The 20,029-nt window shown below is 38.9% G+C and overlaps 3 protein-coding genes across 3 annotated transcripts; 2 read left to right on the top strand and 1 right to left on the bottom strand.

Annotated features, from left to right (window-relative positions):
- Window positions 1–619: 619 nt before the first annotated feature.
- On the bottom strand, window positions 620–3,857 carry LOC101293307. The gene is made up of 12 exons (XM_004300772.1): window positions 3,644–3,857; window positions 3,480–3,556; window positions 3,257–3,385; window positions 3,076–3,168; window positions 2,853–2,897; window positions 2,708–2,746; window positions 1,821–2,607; window positions 1,648–1,724; window positions 1,429–1,551; window positions 1,208–1,345; window positions 1,053–1,094; window positions 620–958 (listed from the first exon to the last, which is right to left on the bottom strand). The coding sequence occupies exons 1-12, from the start codon at window positions 3,855–3,857 to the stop codon at window positions 620–622; spliced, it is 2,103 nt and encodes a 700-aa protein (XP_004300820.1).
- A 4,411-nt stretch (window positions 3,858–8,268) lies between these two features.
- On the top strand, window positions 8,269–11,470 carry LOC101293975 (serine/threonine-protein phosphatase PP1-like). Its single transcript, XM_004298791.1, has 4 exons — window positions 8,269–8,695; window positions 9,383–9,942; window positions 10,727–10,939; window positions 11,112–11,470. Exons 1-4 carry the CDS (start codon window positions 8,518–8,520, stop codon window positions 11,121–11,123), a joined length of 963 nt encoding a protein of 320 aa, XP_004298839.1. The 5' UTR covers window positions 8,269–8,517; the 3' UTR covers window positions 11,124–11,470.
- Window positions 11,471–13,019: 1,549 nt separating this feature from the next.
- Window positions 13,020–19,670, top strand: LOC101293006. The gene is made up of 16 exons (XM_004300771.1): window positions 13,020–13,222; window positions 13,306–13,378; window positions 13,460–13,525; window positions 13,626–13,691; window positions 13,837–13,919; window positions 14,355–14,406; window positions 14,492–14,563; window positions 15,414–15,481; window positions 15,580–15,628; window positions 15,726–15,810; window positions 15,898–15,999; window positions 16,108–16,159; window positions 16,710–16,761; window positions 17,468–17,584; window positions 17,657–18,457; window positions 18,702–19,670. The coding sequence occupies exons 1-16, from the start codon at window positions 13,020–13,022 to the stop codon at window positions 19,413–19,415; spliced, it is 2,655 nt and encodes an 884-aa protein (XP_004300819.1). The 3' UTR covers window positions 19,416–19,670.
- Window positions 19,671–20,029: the final 359 nt, after the last annotated feature.

Raw genomic sequence — 20,029 nt, 5'->3', positions numbered from 1 at the left:
GAGGCCTGGCTTAGTTTGATCGGAGAGAGCTCCGATTTCCATTTTTTTTTTCAGCGGTGGATAAAAAAAGTTCAAATTACCCAGCGATCATCGACTGATCCACAATCATAAACTCACAATTTCAAATTCAAAACTTGTTGTCCATGTCGATTGTCGAATCCATAATACAGCAAGCTGCAAAGAAAGATTATCAACATATTTTATTTGTTCATTTAATCTGTCAAAATAAAGAAACATATATAGGTTAGGAAAGAGAACCAGGCTCAAAAGAAACATAAGCAGCAGGCGATGTATCTGACAAAAAACAAGAAACGTTCATATAAGAAATCTCCAAATCTGTTTCGAACTTTACTGGAGCAGTCTGAGGAAAAGTCTAACATGCGCCCTCATGATAGCATTCATGATATATAGGAATACCGAATCTTCTTTTGTCTACGTAGAAATTGGAACGTCAATATTACAGAAAACAGAGAGATATATATACAATGTCCGGCCATATTCTCAGTTTCATCAACTGGCATGGATTGGTTAATACTAGCAAACTCATGCTGGAATTAATTTGTTATTTGGAAAGAGACGCACCCACAGTAAAATAGTCAAAGCCTCCTCTCCTCATTGCTCACTTTCTTCTTGAGAGGTTCTTCTTGAGACAAAGCCTCTTCTCATTGCTCAGTTTCTTCTTGAGAGGTTCTTCTTGAGACAACGCCTCCTCATTTCTCTGTTTCTTCTCGAGAGGTTCTTCATCATTGCTCAGTTTTTTCTTGCTCCGTTTCTTCTTGAGAGGTCCTTCTTTAGAAAAAGCCTCCATTTGCTTATTCACAAAATCAAGCTTCGCTTTCACGCTCTCAGGAAGATTTGCAGGTACCTCATCGTGTACAATATAGCTTTCCGCAAAGATGACCACCATCTCCAGTAGCAGATCTAGCTCAGGCTTGCCCACAACAGAAATTGTATTCCCCTGGTCATTCAAAACCAGACATCGTCCACTCAATCAATGGAGACTAGAAAAGAAAAAGAAAAGAGAGTATAAAAGTAAGAGTAAAAGCATTTACCGTAAGATAAAGCGAGACTCCAGGTAAAGTATCCACAATATCCTGCATACGCAAAACATCCAATTAAATATGTTGTTAAGACGAAGGAACCTACTGAACATGTAAATCAACCAAATAGAGTGATCAAACAGTAAAACACAGTTAAGATGGTGCACCTTAGTTTGGGAAATGAAACGATAATAGCGTTTGAGAAATGTATCCTGCGGGATCCCATGCTTCAAGCAGAGCCCTCCTGGTTGACACCCAATCGGCAAGTATTTATGTCCCAGCTGACCATACAGTATATCTATTGCCTGCAATAATGGGAAGGTTGTAATTGCTAGGAAAGCCAATAGTGATGGAATAACAAAAGTAGAAAAAACCTGCTAGAGCTTACCACAGATGGTGGAACATTGGTGGTTGCCAAAAGTTCACAGAACCTAATAGCCTTGGGAAAAGCCCATGGATCCTTTGGATCCTCTGGTCCTACTGCCGCAAAAATGGACCACCTTCTCAAACCCTACAGCATTTGAAATACAACAATTTCAATTCAAACAACCCTTACTCTAGTCATCTAGATTGAATGTATATATGGAAAAACAGATTCATTCGGTACCTTCCTCATCAGGATTCCAAAGCCGTTATCTGCTGCAGCAACTTTGATGTCCGACCATTCAGTTGTCAACAAATATTCTGCATGCGCAAAACAATTCCAATCTCGATTTAATTGATCATTTCTAATCTCTGAGCCAAGTAACAAGGATTAAAAAGATATATATAGGTACGTACCTCGCAATGGGTACACCCAAACACGAAAAAATTGTGGCTTGAACTCCCATCCTGGTTCAACAACCAGTTTTCCCCTCACGAGCTTCGTTGGCGGCATCAATTTCGACCATTTGTAATCAGGTGAAATGTCCTCCTGCTGGACGACATCTGTCTCCGGCCGCGAACTGAGTTCGTTGCTAATCGGACGAAGAACCTCCAATCCCCAACCGACATACTCGTCAATCCCCACACGAGGCCGCTCCCTTGACGCCTTGGGCATCGTCGTTGTTTTTGTATCAAACCCTATATCCACCACGAACGGCTTCGACATCGCTGTTTCTGATTCAAGCCCTAGATCCACCACCGGATCGGGTTTGTTGTTCTTCCGAGGGATAATCTTCACTTCCCAACCGACAAAATCATCAATCACCACGCAATGCTGATCCCTTAACACCTTGGGCATCGTCGTTGCTCTTTTAAACACATAGCTTGACCGCTTCGGCAAAGTCGTTTCTGTTTCCAACCCTAGATCCACCTCCATTGACGGCTTCAGCGTAGTCGTTTCTGTTTCCAACCCTAGATCCACTTTCTTGCCCTTTTCTTCTTGCTCCCTTTCGTCTTGAGTTGCAGATGATAGAGGCAAAGCCTCCTCATTCTTGCTCCCTTCCTTCTTCTTGTTCCCTTTCTTCTTGTTCAGTTTCTTCTTGAGATTAACCTCATTGTCAATAATACAGAGTTTTGCATAGGCGATCACCTTCTCCATTTCCAGCTCTAGCTGTGGTTTGCCCACAACAGTAATTGTATTCCCCTAGTCATTCAAAACCAATGACAGTGTCCATTCAATTTATGTAAACTAGAAGACAAGAAAGAAAGTATACAGAGTCGCAAAGGACAGTAGAAGCCCTTACCGTGAGATAAAGTGAGACACCATAAGAAACCAAACGATCCTGCATATGCGAAACATCTGATTTAATATGTTGTTAAGAGGAAAGAACTGACCATCACCAAATACAGAGTGAACAAACAGTAAATCATAGTATAAATGGTGCGCACCTTGATGAAGTAAAAGAACCGCCCATACCGTTCCAGAAATGTAGCCTGCACGAAATAGAAAAGGCTGAGAGCAAGACATATGGATCCATGCTTCAAGCAGCTACTACTCAATCAAAGGGACAGAAAGACGGTCACAGATAAAAAAAATAAGGAAAAGGGTTGATTGAAAATAAGAGTAAACTTGAAAAAGTGATTTGAAACAACGACAAATGTATTTAGTCACCTGCGGGATGTCATGCTTCAAGCAAAGCCCTCCTTGTTGACGCCCAATCGGCAGGTATTTGTGTCCCAGATCACCATTCAGTATTTGTATTGCCTGCAATCGGAAGGTCGTGTATGCACTCAGATCCCCAATAGCAATAGTGATGGAATAACAAAAGTAGAAATAAGAACCTAGAGCTTACCACAGATGGTGGAACATTGGTGGTTGCCAAAAGTTCACAGAACCTAATAGCCTTGGGAAAAGCCCATGGATCCTTTGCACTGCTAGGCAGTGTTGCCATTGTAATGTAAAACAAATCTACATTCTGACCCTACAGCATTTGAAATACAACAATTTCCATTCAAACCACCATTAATCGAGTCGATCCTCTAGAGTAGAATAGGAAAAAACAAATTCATAGATACCACTTTGAGCGCGATTCCAAAGCCATTATCTTCCGCAGCACATTGAATCTCATGCCAATGATTTGCCAACACATAGTCTGCACATACAAAGCATTTTCAATCTACTAAACTGATAATTTCAAATCTCTGAGCCAGATGCGATGAGAGAAAGAAAGTAAGGATACCTCGCAGGGGGTACACCACAATAAGGAAATATTGTGGCTTAAACTCCAAACCTTGCTCCGATGGCGGCATCAATTTCTCCCAATCGTAATCAGGTGCAATGGACTTCTGATCGAGGAACGGATTCACCTCATTCTTCTCCGGCGTAACGAAGACCTCCTGATGCCAACCTATGTTACGATCAAGCACCAGGTTCCGCGGCAGCGGCGTCGACATCCTCGTTTCTCTTTGAAACCCTAGATTCGCCCTTTCGAGATCAGGTTTTCGATATATATACGACTTCTGTTTCGGAAACGGAAGGCTTTATTTGTGGATGGAAATACTGATTGGAATATATAATTCCATCTCTGATAATTTGGAGTTTTTGACTTATAATATCTTGGAGAAAGCAAATTTTATAGATGGATCATCAAATTTTATATACATCAGGTCTTGAAAGATAGGGTTTCGACTCCCTCCGTATTTCTTTCAAATATAGTTGCCTGAAACGAACAAGCACACTCATGACTCTCACTTGATTAATTAGCTAGTCTTGTTTCGTATATATAGCAGTTGAAAGTCTATAAACAGTTACATGCAGGAGGCTTGTGATGCAATATTAGTCACCGTTGAATTAATGCAAATAGTTAGAACGTAACTATAGTATTGCTTTGTGTGATGTTCTGGAGTAACATTTTGGATATGGCTAGATAAGCTATATATAGCTAGTATGTTTATATCCCAACTAGATAACATTTTGGTACCAAGGCTCTAGTGGCTTGGCCATTATGAACTTGTTCTCCAAGTACACGATAGCCATTAAGTATCCCAACTAGTTCCTTGATTGCTTCTAGCATACCCGGCCCTCCAAAGATCCAGTATATTACATTTTTGAGCTCTCATGCCAGATTCAAAGTTGCTTCGACATTGCGCTTGAACATTTGCTTCTTCAAAGTTCTTCTGATGCTGCACTTGGGTCGTCCCTTTAAAGTTGTTATGATGTCGTGCAAATACATCTTTCTGAGAATTATTCTGACTCATAATATTTTCTTCAGACTTTCTTTTGTTATTAACTTGTTTATTCTCTTCAGAGGTAGTGTTCTCAAAGTATTCTCCATGTTGCACTTGGGAGCACTTGGGAGATTTTTCCCTCGAAAACTTTCTTCTCTGTGTTCAAGTGGAGGAAGAGTATCATCCGCCACCGATTCAATTTTTGCATTTCCTGCCTCATCCAATGAAACATGTTTTTTCTCTTGTCACTCTAAGATCCTCTAATAAGGACTCCCCCGCCTGAATCTTTGAATCTCATCCATAGCGCAGCAGGCCCGTAAACACTGGTTTTACTTTTTTTTCCTGCCTTCTTCATGAGAATCCCTCTCTGTGCCATCGTGACTCAAACTTTGTCAAACTAGGTTAACACTGCTATATTCCTCAACACAACTTAATGCATGAAGGATAGAACAGTAAATTAATATGGATACAAAAAATAAGAAAGGAAAAACAGTTTTCCTAAACGAAAAAAATAACATTTAATTAAAAAAATAAGACGTGCAAGTATTTAGATAACTATCACCATCCCACTAAGTGTGCGGTTATATCTTCTCATCTTCTCTTTACATGCAAAACTAATTATTTCTCTCCGTCGAATTGTATTAAGGACACATTTACTAACTTGGAATAGAAAATATTCGGAATCAGTATGAGAATATTTCATTTTTATTCAATTGTTTACTTCCCATAATGAATCACTATAAGAATCGATATTAAAACTCGTTTGATTACTAAAATATCCCTATAAGAAATGAAGTTATAATAGTTGCAATTTTATTGTTATTTTTTTTATTGATGAAATTCCCAACAATATTAGCAATTTGCATACAATGATGATCATATAGATTTGATGTCGTAGTTGATATATTTGAAGTTGACGATATAATATATATTGGTATTTCTAGAGTTGAGTAATTTAAAGATACTAAAATTATGCGAGGGTATTTTAGGGAGAAAAGTCGATTCCATATGTTTGATTCCTAAACCCACCTCTCTCATTGGGTATCAAATTAGGGGTTTATAAGGAATCGATTCCTGATGAGCAAGTGAGATCCACATCCATTCTAATACCGTGACATGTTAGTAAACGCCGTAATTCTCTCATTCCGGAATCAATTCCGCCACTCTCAAGTCCATTCCATGTTAGTAAACATGTCCTAAAAGCATTAGAAAAAATAATCTGTGTTGTGCTATGCTATCCATTTCAATTTCTAATTGATCTTGACCATTTGGTGGTGAAAGAAAATTGTATTTCTAATTGATTCTTTTTCTTATTCGCTTGGGTCATAGAAAATTGCTTACCTTCTCTACTATATTCCTCAACTAGGTTGTCAAACTAAAGCAAGGAGGACAGAAATCCAGCTCGGACAATAACTTTGCTCATCTAATTCAGGTAAGATTATCATAAGGGTTTTTCTTATTTCGATCTGTTGGTTGGTTTCTCTGAGTTATATTTCATGTTGATCAGTGGTATTGAATAAATTTTGGGCAGAAAAAACCTGGGGTTTTCGTATGCTATGCAAAGAATATCAAGTTCTGTCATATCAATGCGATCAATGTCCGTTTTACAAAATGGACACGTCTATTTGTAGATGCTCAGCAGTTACGAATTAAAACTATAGATGTTAAGGGGAACAGGGGAACAGGGGAAGCAGCGAAAGACAATTTGAAGTGAAAGTAAAAGTTCTACGCACTGCTAGAAATAGCCATTCTTATAGATTTGGCTACTGATGTTCTTTCACAAACTTGCAGGTTCCCATAATGAAGCAATAGCTCTAATCCAATCCCAACACTCCATTTTGCGGCGAATGCGATGTTCCACAGCTCATTCAAGTTTAAAGGAGCTCAATATGATGTCTCTCCGATTGCTGGACCATCTCCATTTGATAAGAAGTAGACTGGAAAACCAAGGAAGCCAATTTTGATCAGAAACCCAAGAAATTTGAATGCGGATGCGGATGCACTTGCCTTGGTTCCGGTAACACAAGGCATGGAGGATACTTTGAGCGGAGACAACTCAGACAAGGAAGCTGATGGTGATCAAGCTGAGGTTGCGGCGTACAACAATGCAGTGGGATCCAAGCGAGCTCGTCCTCTCTCCCCCGAAATGCCACCAAAGAAACTCAAGATGTTGGTGGTTGATGTGTTGCAAGCCGATGCTGCTGGTACCAAGAATTTGAGGCAGCTAGATTTCCTAGCTAGCTGCCTTGTCTACTAAATCCCTGGGTTCGCTTATTGGAATTTTATTCAAATATTTCAAAATACCTTACTTAAATTTGAAGCTCCTTCAGTTTTGACCGTTTGTCAATGGCATTATTCTTCTTAATTGTGGTTGCTCTATATGCCATAAACTCCTAACGTTTTGAAACATAATTGTGTAATAATAATGGTCAATTCTTTATTTCCATATTTATTCCTCTCATATCTTTAGTTTGAATATTAGTGTTTAGTGGCATTACATTCCTATTCATAAATTGCTGCCATTACACTTCTGTTCCGTTGTCCGTTTCATTGATCATTTCTTTCCTATATAAGCTCCAAGTTTCCATTTCAATTAAATAACAACAATCTATATATCTTCCTTGTTTCCTATTCTAAACCAAAGAGAGATAATTAAGTTGTTCGATACGATTCTAGTATTGTGAGTGTACACTTACTAGAGTCGAGGTTGTTGTACTCTGGAGGGTAGACTGTCAATACTTGCTACACCGAGATACAATCTCCGAAGGGCGGAAATCTACTCTTAAGGGCAGTGAACTACACGCCTCAACCTACAAATTCATTCCTCAAAGCATCATCCATCTCCAAATTTTCCTACAATGCTTTCTGAAAATACTGTTATTGTACCTTTTCAACCAACATGTGTTAATGGTAAACAGCGAGGCATGCCAATTGGGTCTCGAAACAAGAAAGGCAAGAGGAATGCAACTCTGGAGGTGCCATTTCCCTCAGTCACTCCCATCACCACACCATGCCACCGAGCCTTTCTGTTAAGGGCAAGGAGCTTGCTTAATTTGCTTTAAAGACTTGACTATGGTTGTGCGTTGTTACAGCCATAGTTTGGATTTTTTGTTGCTTTGTTTTTTCAAATCTGCATTTCCTTTTTCAATTTTAAAGCTTTCATAGCCTAAAATCTCCTAAAAGACTGTAGGCTCTCTTTGGTATCAAGTGAGCAAGAAATTTGTAAGGAGACTACTCCCTTACATAAATCAAACGATCTTATTTGCCCTCTATACGCAAGACAATAGATCGATTCATGATATAATCTCTATTATCAATGAATGGATTTGTTTAACCTCAATAAAAAAATGTCGGCTATTGGGTTGAACAAAATAATTTTAATCACAAAATTGTTTTTGACGACTTTATCCCTGTCTTTAACGGTAAAACGGACGGAAGTACCAAAATGGGTAAACATAATATTAGTTTTTGAGGATTTTTCCCCACAAAGAAACAAACACGAAGGACGACTTGATCACCATCAGAGTAACCAAAAACCGGGCACGCACGTGCCTCCCGCATGCCCCCACCCAAGTTTCCAGATAGGGTTGGCACGAACCTTTTATTTTTTGTTAACCTTTTCTTTTAACTGTTGTTGCACACTCGTTTTCTTCAACTCCGAAAATGGCCGCCACGCACTCCTCCACCACATCTTCATAAATCTCTCTATTCAAAGTTTCAAACCCTACCACAATATTTCTCTCTGATTTCGATTTCCCCTAATATTCTGATTCGCTCCGCCTCGCCCTTACACTCCGATCTTTATCTTTCTTCTCTCTCTGACTTTTGGACCAACCGAGGCGAGAGAGCTCAGAGAGAGAGAGAGAGCTAGGGTTTCGTGTTTGCGATGGGAGACGCGATTGTGGACGATCTCATACGGCGGCTGGTGTCGGCGAAGAGCGGCCGGACGACGAAGCAGGTGCAGATGACGGAGGCGGAGATACGGCACCTCTGCACCACCTCCAAGGAGATCTTTCTCAGTCAGCCCAACCTTCTCGAACTCGAAGCTCCCATCAAGATTTGCGGTATACAAATTTCACTCTAATCTGCTTCGGTTTTTAGCTTAGGCTGAATTGAAAGCTTGTTTCTTTGACTATCTTTTTACATTTCTGTATGTAGAATTGGGATTTTGTTCTTGAAAAGGCTTTGGTGATTGAAAATGGGGTATTTTTGTGAGTAGTTTGTGTTGTTAAGTAGATTAGTATGTGGAGAATGCTTTGGTTTTGTTCTGGTGGAATCACTGTGTGTAGGGTTTGAGTAGCACAGAAGAGTAGTTAAGTGTAGATAGAACAGCAGGCCGAATCGTAAAGACGAGAACTTTAAGAGCAATTACAAGCTAGCATAAATTAGTTTGCACAATCAGTGGAGTACTTTATAGAAGCGTAGTTCACAGACAGGTTTTTAGCAGTGTGTCCAAACAAACAAATTTTATATACAAAAGGATTTAGTGTTGTTTTTTCACTGGAAATGTTTTCAGCGTTGGCGGGATTATGTGCCAGGATTTGATAGCATTACTGGAAGTACAGGAACTGAACCTTTAGTTCCTTTGTAATGATGGATCTGTTTTTATATGTGGATTGAATCAAATGTCAATTTGTAGTTGTGTTTGGAATAATTTTGATTGTTATCACATTTGTTTTGTGTCCTGAGTCGAGTAGATATGAACTTATCTTTAGTCAGTATGATGACGAATTTCATTTTCTGTACCACAGGAGATGTTCATGGTCAGTTTTCTGATCTTTTACGGTTGTTTGAGTATGGTGGGTACCCACCTGAGGCCAACTATTTATTCCTGGGGGACTATGTTGATCGTGGGAAGCAAAGCATAGAGACAATATGCCTTCTCCTTGCGTATAAGATTAAATACAAGGAAAACTTCTTCCTCCTAAGAGGCAACCATGAATGTGCTTCCATCAACCGTATATACGGGTTCTATGATGAGTGCAAGAGAAGATTTAATGTTCGTATTTGGAAGGTTTTTACTGAGTGCTTCAACTGTCTGCCTGTGGCTGCTCTTGTTGATGAGAAGATCCTCTGCATGCATGGTGGTCTATCTCCTGATTTGAAAAATCTAGATCAGATTAGAAATATTGCCCGCCCAGTGGATGTACCAGATCAGGGACTTCTCTGTGATCTTTTGTGGGCTGATCCTGATAAAGATGTTGATGGTTGGGGAGAGAATGATCGTGGTGTGTCATTTACATTTGGGGCTGACACGGTTGCTGAATTTCTCCAGAAACATGATCTTGATCTTGTCTGCCGTGCTCACCAGGTAGTTTTTATTTTCGTTAGTCTTCATTTTATTTATCTATGTACATGTACTGTATATTTAAGGGAACGTAGAAGAGTTTGTAGTGGTCGACCTTTGGCGTTGAGTTTGATTCTGCTCTGCTATATGTGCTTCCATTACCACTGACTTAAGGGCTCACTCACTACTATCCAGTATGCAAAAGCTGACTTTAGGGATATTCACAATCTTCTATTCCTGCAAAAAATTTTAGCTGATGAACTGAGTTAGCGTATTCTTTCTGTCAGCACCATTCTGTGTATTCGATCCATCTTTTATATATAGCTCTATTAATCTAATGATACCATCATCTAATGATAACATCATTCTTTCTTTTATTTTTATTGAAATTCAGTTTTAAGATCAAGGAGTGGTATGCTCATTCATGTATCACCAAGGAACTTCATATGAACCTAATGTATTTCAGACATATGGATATAATTTGCAGTTATATATTAAAATCTTATCTTCTATATTTTGGTGAACTTGTAAAATGAATAGCAAAGATTTTGTGTGTTCCAACTGCATATGTGTGTCGAGGTATACATGTTCCCCATGCTCTCCCGTCTACTGTTGGTGTCTTCCTTTATGATGGTCTTTTGTGCTTGTTGGCACTGATAATAAAGATTGGTATCCCTTATAACAAAAGTTTTAAAGAGCATAGACCAACTTAACTACACCAATAACAACTTAGCGAGACCAACATAGCTACACCATTTACATAAGTGTCTGTTATTGTTTCTGGATTTAACTATGGGTTGTTTATCAGGTTGTGGAAGATGGATATGAGTTTTTCGGAAAGAGGAAGCTGGTGACTATATTTTCAGCGCCAAATTACTGTGGCGAATTTGATAATGCTGGTGCCATGATGAGTGTGGATGATACATTGACATGTTCCTTCCAGATCTTGAAAGCATCTGAGAAGAAAGGAAAGTTTGGTGTAGGCAGCAACATGTTAAGACCAGGAACTCCACCTCATAAGGTAAATAAGATTTAGATGTATGATTACTTACAAAGCAACATAGAAGTGAATATTACACTGAAGCCTCTTTGAATTTTAGTGTTGTCGTCATGGTAGTAATAACTTAAAGGCTATAAAGAATGAATATTGAATGAGTTACTTACCCATTTCCACTTGCCTTTCTTTCTTGCAGGGCAAGGGCTGATTGATTTCAGAAGCATTAACAGTAATCCTGAGAAGAATATCTTCTGCATCCTCTTTGGTGCGTGGCATTATATCAGTTGCAAGGTTGATAATTCAACAATGCCTCGTTTCGTTTGAGAGTGAAGATGCAAAGCTACATCTACATGTGTCAAAAGAGCCTTTAGTGTCCGAGATTGATGCACCTTGATGCACCTTTCTTCGGCAAAGAAATTGAAAAATTAGATTGAACTGTATGATTGAGATTCTGATTTTGTTTTGTTGAATTTTAGAAGTTTTTATTTGAGGGAACCAGATTTTCTGTTGCTTACGATTTTAGTTAACTCGTACTGTAAGAGTATTGTTCTTCCTACTTTCGTAGTCCTCTAACAGCTACCATGCACCACTGGCCAAGTTTAGGACCCCCTCTTGAAAATGCACATCTGAATGAGATCTATGTGCAGTAATAATCCATTACTGTAAAAATGAATGCGGCCTCACCAAACGATGAAGGAGCATGAGACTATCATGTAGTGATACAAGAAACATGGAGGTGCTTGAGCTATATGCCTGGGTAAGTATTGCCCACCCCCTTCTTGAATATTCAAATGAAAATGGTTTGATCATTCAACCGGCGTTGATTTCTCTTTTGAAATCAAGGTCGTCTTCCGGGAAAGTCAAGAAACATAGAAAATAGATTCGATCGTCATTCTCTGCCCCTCTTCATTTCTTCATTCAACCCGTGTCGATCTTTCAATTTAAGGGTTGCAGATAACTTTCAAATATTTGGTCATTCAAGGAAACTTCATCTAATCTATCCCTAATAGGCGTTTGATTTAGAGGATACTAGATGAGTAGTTGTGTGACTTGTGTCCTTTATATTCTTTAGTTTGTGTAACATGAGAATCCCATTAACTTCTAAAACTGTGTAATTATCGAGAAATCTTTTATTTTGTTAAGACAAAACATTTATTCTATATTTGCCCTCACAATTTTTAAGTTATTATAATAGATGCTAATTGTGTTCATTGTATACTTACATATGCATTTCATTAACTTTGATACAACTATTGAGATATCTTTACCTTTTGAAAAGTTAAAAATGTATTGTCCTGCATTCTTTGTCCTCACCAGCTTACTCTCACAAATTTAAGCATATTAAAGTGGTCCATAATTGTAGTGGACACTAATTGTGTCTATTACATACATTTTTATTATGTATAACTTGTGCACTCTATTAACTTTCAAAAATACGCAACTAGCGAGATATCTTTATTTTTTGAAAAGTGACTATCTTACATTTGCTCTCACGGGCTTACCCTCACAAATTTAAGCATGTTAAAACAGTTCGTAATTGTAGGTGAGTCGTGACTTAGTTGGTTAGCTGGTGTTTACTTACCACCCCAATCACCTCGCTAACACACTTGTCTTCTTACACCCAACTCTCGGAGTATGAGATGGTGGTACCGTGGTGGTGAGTGGTGACGGTGGACTGGTGGTGTTGAATTGAGAGGGTCCGGTTGAGGGCGGGCGAATGGATGGAGGAGGCGGGTAGAGAATAAGTTTTTGAATTTTGAATTTAACTCTGCATTTAAAAAGAAGAGGGTATTAACGTCATTTACTATTGAACAACCTTTCTTAAAGTCTAAAAACGGAAAAAAAAGTGGTCACACAAAAAAGGTGGTACAGGCCGGGAGTCATGGCAGCAGAGTAGAACTTCCAAGAGATTTCCCGTCGTGGGGTCCACCACCTTCAATTCAGTTTTTCTTTACCAAAAAAAAAAATTCATTTCAGTTTTATATTCCTTTCAAAAAGCCCAGAGAAATAAGCCACACTTTTCACAGCCCAAATTTGAGAAAGGGGAGCGAGTGAGAGAGAGAGAGAAGAGAGAGAGAGAGAGAGAGAGAGAGAGAGAGAGCGGATGACCGGGACGACGCTCACACCGCAGTCGGCGAGTAACTTAGTCAGTCTCAACATTGGCGGCGGCGCCGGGCCACAGCTCTCGGCTTCGTTCGTGAACTCCTTCCGAGTCACCGCCGTCGCCGAGCGGCTCCTCAACCACGTTCAGTCTGGTTTTCGCGGTGACGTCATGGAGTTCTTCAACCTCTGCCTTTCTCTCGCCAGGTAACGATTCCGAGCCGTAGAGCTTCAGAAATTGCTTCGTTTTTTGGTTGAGAGTTGAATGTGTGGTGTTGATTTTGTTGCAGAGGGATTGATTATGCTGTTGCGAACAATGAGGTTCCGGCGAAGGCGAGCGATTTGCCTAGTCTGTTGAGACAGGTAGGTTTTGCTTCTTCATAGCTTGTGGATTTCTTCGATTTTTTGGTTAGCGGAGTTTGAATCGTTTGGATTTTTGTGTAGATATGCCAAAGGAAAAACAACGACGTTTTGGTAGCTGCTGTTATGGTGCTGATGATATCTGTGAAGGTATTTGTACTCGTATGGAGTTGATTTCCTTGAAAAAATTGCAAAAATGAGTGTTGCATTTTTGTTTGTTTTCGGACTGAATTTGTGTTTCTTTTGGTAGAATGCTTGTAGGACTGGATGGTTTTCGGAGAAGGAGAGTGAAGAGCTGTTTTCTCTAGCGAATGAGGTTTGCTTTTGAGTTTGTTTTTATGGTTACTGTTTGATGTTGCTGAAGTTTATCTTTCTGTGGAGGTTTACTTTTGGACTTTGTTTTTTTTTTTTTTTTCTGGTTTGATGTAAATGTTGCTGCTGCTCATCTCTTGTGATTGTAGATTGGGAGTAGGTTCTGTGGCTCGGGGGATATCACAACTGGATCTGACTGTTCTCTATCTATTGTTGACAAAGTTATAGAAAGGTCGGGAACTCTTAAATATGTACACTTATGATATAACTTGATTAATCTTTCCTTTTAGATGGATACCATATTAGTCAGTGAGTCCCTGAACTCTAAAAAAAGAAGCATAATGAATTTGAACCATTTCCATATTAGAAATGAGAGTTTTGAAACAAATTGGTAGTAACTTTTCAATACAACAGGAGGGGTTATGTCTTTACTTGAATAATATGTGCATGTAAGCAATTAAATGTAATCCTTCCTACACTTCACTAGCTGTGTTCTTAATTTCTGGTAATATTTATTAATCAATTTTCAATTTTCATGTTCATATGATTTTTAAAATATCCTTCTCTTTTCTATCTGTCATAGCCATGCTGGTGGAATCAACAGCTGTTTCTGTTAATTATAGAAGTTATATGTTTTTCAAAGACAATGTGGTTGTGTTTGATGCAGATATTATCCAACGTTGAAGATGGGTCAGACTCTTGCCTCTCTCGAAGTTAAGGTAGCCCTTTATTTCTTCTCTGATTTTTTCCCCCTTATTTGTTTGATCTGAATTATGTCTCTGTATATGCTTGAGTATGTTGCAGCCTGGATATGGAACATACGTGCTTGATTTCCATATTTCAAAGAGTACAGGTTATGCTTCCCATGAAAAAATTGTAAGCTTCTTCTCGACTTAGTTGTAATGTTAATAGTGTTTGTAAGTGCTTGTAAATTGATCAGAACATGCTTTATGGGTCAAATCACTTCAATGTGATGCAACACTTAGATATACAGGCGTACACAGTGTTAATTTAATTATTATGTAAGTTCGACATACATCTTTCTGGTATTAGAGTAGATATGGATGGTTCCATGGTGAGATAGCGATTTTTCTCGGTAGGGAGAGACTTTTCGCGGTTGGGGGGGGGGGGGGGTTATGAGGTTATAATTTGAAAAAGAAAGGTTGTGTTGGCCCTTTCTGTCTCCGCTTGGCATGGTTAAGATTATTCCGTTTGTATCTGATCTCACAGTTGATATATAAATATGTAACTTAGGTGTCTACATACACCCCAAGTCTATTATATGGATGACCGAGACCTCCATCCAATTGTCTGATGTAGCCACCAAGAAATACGTCCTTATTGGAGGATGTTCGGAGAGAATAACTATACGATGGTTTATGTGATTAATTAACCAAATTTTAGTAATTGTCTGATTAACTTGTATCCACAGGAAACACATTTTTAATCACAGATATAAAACAGCACGCTGCATACTTCATGTATAGACTTCTGCATGAATTCAATGTTTAACACCTTTAATCTGTAGTTTTAAACATAATATGCATTTGTCCACTTCATTCTCATTGGAAGTTTTTGCTAACGAATAGATATTTACCATTTGATCGCATTCTTGTGGTGGATTTTTCCTTTCTAACTTGCACCTTATGCTGCCATTATTTTTTACATAGATCTTTAATTATCATTTATGGAAGTCGTCATTGATCCTTGCCTCTATTTCCTGCAGCGGCTATTTGTAGCCCAAACTGATAATATCGAGACATCTTCTTGTATTATAAGTCCCCAACAAGTGAAGTATATGGCTCATTTTCTTCTCTACCTTTTAGTTAAGCAGGAGCTACCCCTCCTTTATACTGATGACCATGTGTTTTATTATTATTATTTTTTTGCAGCTTTCTTCTGAATGGAAAGGGAGTAGATAAGAGGATCACTTCTACAATGGTATGTGCTGCTTTTTCTTCAGACTTGATGTATATGACAGCATTTTGATTTATCCTAGTATTTATTACCATTCTGCTTTTATTTTTTCCTATATCAGGATACTGGACCACAGTTGCCTACAAATGTGACTGGAATGCTTAAATATGGAACAAATCTTCTTCAAGCTGTGGGCCAGTTCAATGGTTAGGTTCTTCATGTTTTAATGTCATAAGTATGATAGTTTGGTCTACCATATTCATCCTGTTCTGACAGTGGTATAACCATTTTAGGTCACTATATCATAGTGATTGCCTTCATGAGCATCGCATCATCAATTGACCCTCCAGTACTGAAAGATTATGTTCAGCCCATTGAACCTTCCTCAAAGTCAGGTGATTTATATAGGACCTAGTAACCCCTAAATTTATATACGTTTAGATGCCTAAAGTTTTCAGATATGCTAGACTATTCCATAACTTGACTCTTTTCTTGATTATTAGATACTGATATAGTTGAAGGGCCATCAAGAATATCACTTAATTGTCCCATAAGGTATGTCTTCATATTGGTTATCTGTAGCTTTAATGATAGATATCTTTTCACAGCTTGTTTGAGCTGCAATATTATTACTTGTCACTCTTTGGTTTGGAGGCATATTTCTTGGACGTTTTGATATCATTGTTAGCAAACATTTCCTTCAGCTAGTTTAACTGCATTAAGATAGGGAATTTTCTTAAATACCCACATGTATGTGATACCCACAATTACTGATACGACAACAATTTTGTTGTCAATGAGGTAAATTGGGTCATAACTTAGGTAATTTAGTTCTGTTAGTGGTAATTACTCAATCTATGACATTTTACAAGTTTATGAGCAAATTGTTGTGGATATAGTAACTTGGTTTAGTTATATGTAAATGTGTAAAACAAGTGTGGTAAATTTGTTGTCAATGTTGTAAATTTGGTTCAAATAAATGGTAATTTTGTTCAGTTAGTTGTAAATGAGGGTATGAGATACATGTAGGTACCATAGACGACCCCTTAAGATAGATGAGCATAGTTTTCCTGTATAACATTATGTTGATTATTATATTTTGCAGCTTTACGCGAATCCAAACTCCTGTTAAAGGACATTTGTGCAAACATCTTCAGGTGAGTGCTCTGTGATGTTTAAACATATTTTAAATATTTATTTTTCTTCTAAATATGTTATTTGTTTCTTGTTCCAACTTTATGTTCATCTTCAACTTTTGAGCCATGTGAAACTTTCCTTGGGCTCTATGATCTTTACTTGCATGGTTAATTTTATATGAGCTTGGCTTATTTGTCCTGGACTCTGTTTACAATGGTGACTGCCACCTTTAAATTATGCACGAGTGTTTTAGATGAATCAGCCACATGGTGTCCGAATTTTGTTTTTGACAGAGATTATGAGATTAGGGTAGTCTTGTCTTTGCTTTTGTTTCGTTTTTTTTGTTCTTTAGTTGTGTCATTTTGGTTGTAAAAAGGACAGGAAATGATAGTTATGTTGAGGAACAATTGAGAGTTATAACAAAGACTCTAATGCACTGTAACTTCTGTTCTCCTGGTATCACTCTTGTTCAACTATATCAACTAATCTGATGAAACGGTTAAAGTTTCTTTCTATTACTTTGCAGTGGTTTTCTTATTTCTTTTCCCTTGCTGGATTTTGGAGTTCAAATTCTGTTCACAACTTTGACGCTTGATGAAATTTACCATTATTTCTAAATGGACGCATCTAGCTTATCATGTTGCTATTGTTTGATATTTTCTTCTAGTTTCATTGTGGTTTTCAGTAATTCTTTCTAATTTCACTTTTTACTATTATGAGCTGTAGTGCTTCGACTTCAGGAACTACATCACTATGAACATAAGACGACCAAGGTGGCGCTGCCCCCATTGTGATCAGTATGTTTGCTATTTGGACATTCGTGTCGATCAAAATATAGTTAAGGTATGTTTGGTTATCATTTTCTTGTATGTGTCCCTCCCCTCATAATTTAATGTTTGTTGATTGCTTTCCCAGGTCCTGAGAGAGGTAGGAGAGAATGTTTCTAAAGTAAATATCTCTGTAGATGGATCATGGAAGGTGTCGGAAAATGATGATGATGATCTATATCTGGTAGACAAACTAAACGAAACATCTGAGATGGATGAAGCTACTCCTGGTCCTAGTGTTATGGATCTTACCAATGATGATGATACTGAGATGGCTAGTGCTTGCGAACCTGAAGATGTGAAACCTTTGAGCAATACAAACACTGCTCAAGTAGAAAATGACTTTTGGTCTGGAGTTTACTTGGCTAATTGTACGTCTTACTCTGGTCCCAGTTCTTTACAACCTTCCTTGTTGTCTGATGCTGTTTCACTTGCTCTTAATCGAGAAGCCGGGAGTCATGGGAACACTGATTTTTTGGTGTCTGCAATGCATAATCAACTCTCTACTCCCAATTACGTGAACTCACAGTTGTTGCAATCTGCAAATTCGACTGCTAGCAATGAGTATGGGACATCACAGACATTACCTAGAGAACTGGCTTCCGGGCTGCCAATAGGCAGGACTCCGACAGCAGTTCAGGCCCTACCAGCTTTGTCCCAGACACTTGGTGTGCAACAAAGACCCAGAACCAGTTTCAATAATCCAGCTCCCAATAGTGCCTCCCTCACTTCTCATGCTGGCCAGTCTATCACTTCCGAGGCAAATGTTCTCAGTGGAATCTGTAGCGACTTGGAAAGGCAACAATACTTTGCTAGGCCCCAAATGAATCCAGTTCAAGTGTCAGGCATTGCTTCATCCTCATTGCAGCATGGCTCAAGAACAACTCAGGTTGGTGCCTCCATTTCTTGATGTCCATTTAGTTATGCATGTATGCAGGCGTCTGCTCGCATATTTCCGATCGTAAAACCTTTGACCTCATATTGTGCATGATCACTACTTCGCAGTTCTGTCAAGTTACTGGTCAAACTTTCCAGAGAGAACTCTTATAAATTTTTTAATGTTAGATATTTTTTTTTTCCTTTTCTCAATCCTTTTAGTGATGCTAATGAGTTTTATATCATTGATCTTGCAGAATTGTGCCCCCCAAGATCGGTCCTTTACTCATGGCCAATCCGTTGTTGGACATCAGGTTCCGAGCCAACTGCAAAGCGCTAGCAGAGTATCTTCTGGGCTCCAGGGGTTCACAAATGCACACCTAGATAAAACATTTAATTCGAGGACTCCACCAGCTATGAGCCAATCTCCAAGGGTACATACTTTACGGTCCCATGTAAGGCAGGGGAGTGCACAAGTTGGAATTAATCAAGCACCAAGTTCTTTAAACAACCAACAGAGCTTCACAGTGGCTGCTCAGCGAGCTGCTATGGCCAGGCAGTCTTCACCAATGCCAGCTCAAAATCAAACTCCCAGAACCAGGCCATCTTTGTCTGTAAATGCTGGAGGGTTTAGAGGGTCGGCAGGGGATCGACGTGGAAACATTGGAGGTCCTGTCCAAGCAGTTTCAGGGGCTGATGAGTTGGTGGATTCACCATCTGAACAGAATTGGCGACCAACAGGTCGAATGCGTGGAAGTCTCTCTGGTCAGGCTTATACTGCTGCTTTGAACAAGTTCATAATTCGGCCAACCCCACCAACTGAAAAAGCGAGACCTGCGTCACACCTGACCCCTCCTTCACACCTGACCCGTCCTCCACACCTGACCTCTCCACCAGCTGTTGTTCCATCCCAATTGCCAACTGATATGAGCTCTCAGCTTCCTCAAATGCCTACTAGTCAGCCTCTCTGAGTGGTTTTGCTCATGTGAACACTCGACAGGTTGACTTCGAGGTGTTTATGCTGTTGTAAATATTATGATAGTTGGTCAATTTTGTATTCCATGGTCAACCGGGTAAGTCTTTTTAGGAATTAGGAGTATGCTCTAGTGTATTAATACAGGATTGAGCTAACTTATAGTACAAGGTTAAAAATCTCGGTGTTGACTGTTGTAGTTGTGATGTTATCTATTTAGCTATTTATATACATCTTATCGTTTTGTGTTGTGATTTTTTTCTTCGTCAATCACATTCACTCATCTTTATTTGTTCAACAGTGGGATCTTTTACTTGAGATCATTACCAGGTTGATGAGTATCCCTCAGTTGATCATCCTCAGAGAATGTCTTCGGATGAACAGAGCATTAGTTTGGCACATAATTAAACTGAAGTCAAGTAATGCAAAAATCTGGGAGTATAAGATAATTTACATGACTAGAATCTGGGAGAGTTAGAGAAGAAAAAAGCACTGAGAATATGGAAAAACAGGAATTATTTTCGAATCACATACGACATGTCGCTTTTAAGACAAAACGACAAATATGCGGGCTAGGCGGAGGTGTCGCGCGTCTAGGCGGTGAAGGTGTGG

The sequence above is a fragment of the Fragaria vesca genome, linkage group LG5 (genome assembly GCF_000184155.1).
Source record: "Fragaria vesca subsp. vesca linkage group LG5, FraVesHawaii_1.0, whole genome shotgun sequence".
Classification (NCBI taxonomy): domain Eukaryota; kingdom Viridiplantae; phylum Streptophyta; class Magnoliopsida; order Rosales; family Rosaceae; genus Fragaria; species Fragaria vesca.
The sequence above is the reverse complement of the archived record's forward strand: the minus strand, read 5'-3'. Positions and strand labels throughout refer to the sequence as shown.

Coding starts and splice junctions, on each gene's coding strand:
- LOC101293975 (XM_004298791.1), top strand. CDS start 8,518: ATGGGAGACGCGATTGTGGACGATCTCATACGGCGGCTGGTGTCGGCG. Junction 8,696..9,382: donor AGCTCCCATCAAGATTTGCG/GTATACAAATTT, acceptor TCTGTACCACAG/GAGATGTTCATGGTCAGTTT. Junction 9,943..10,726: donor TTGTCTGCCGTGCTCACCAG/GTAGTTTTTATT, acceptor GTTGTTTATCAG/GTTGTGGAAGATGGATATGA.
- LOC101293006 (XM_004300771.1), top strand. CDS start 13,020: ATGACCGGGACGACGCTCACACCGCAGTCGGCGAGTAACTTAGTCAGT. Junction 14,407..14,491: donor TTGCCTCTCTCGAAGTTAAG/GTAGCCCTTTAT, acceptor AGTATGTTGCAG/CCTGGATATGGAACATACGT. Junction 15,629..15,725: donor AGAGGATCACTTCTACAATG/GTATGTGCTGCT, acceptor TTCCTATATCAG/GATACTGGACCACAGTTGCC.
- LOC101293307 (XM_004300772.1), bottom strand. CDS start 3,857: ATGTCGACGCCGCTGCCGCGGAACCTGGTGCTTGATCGTAACATAGGT. Junction 3,169..3,256: donor CCAATGTTCCACCATCTGTG/GTAAGCTCTAGG, acceptor TTCCGATTGCAG/GCAATACAAATACTGAATGG. Junction 2,747..2,852: donor GGTTCTTTTACTTCATCAAG/GTGCGCACCATT, acceptor TCGCATATGCAG/GATCGTTTGGTTTCTTATGG.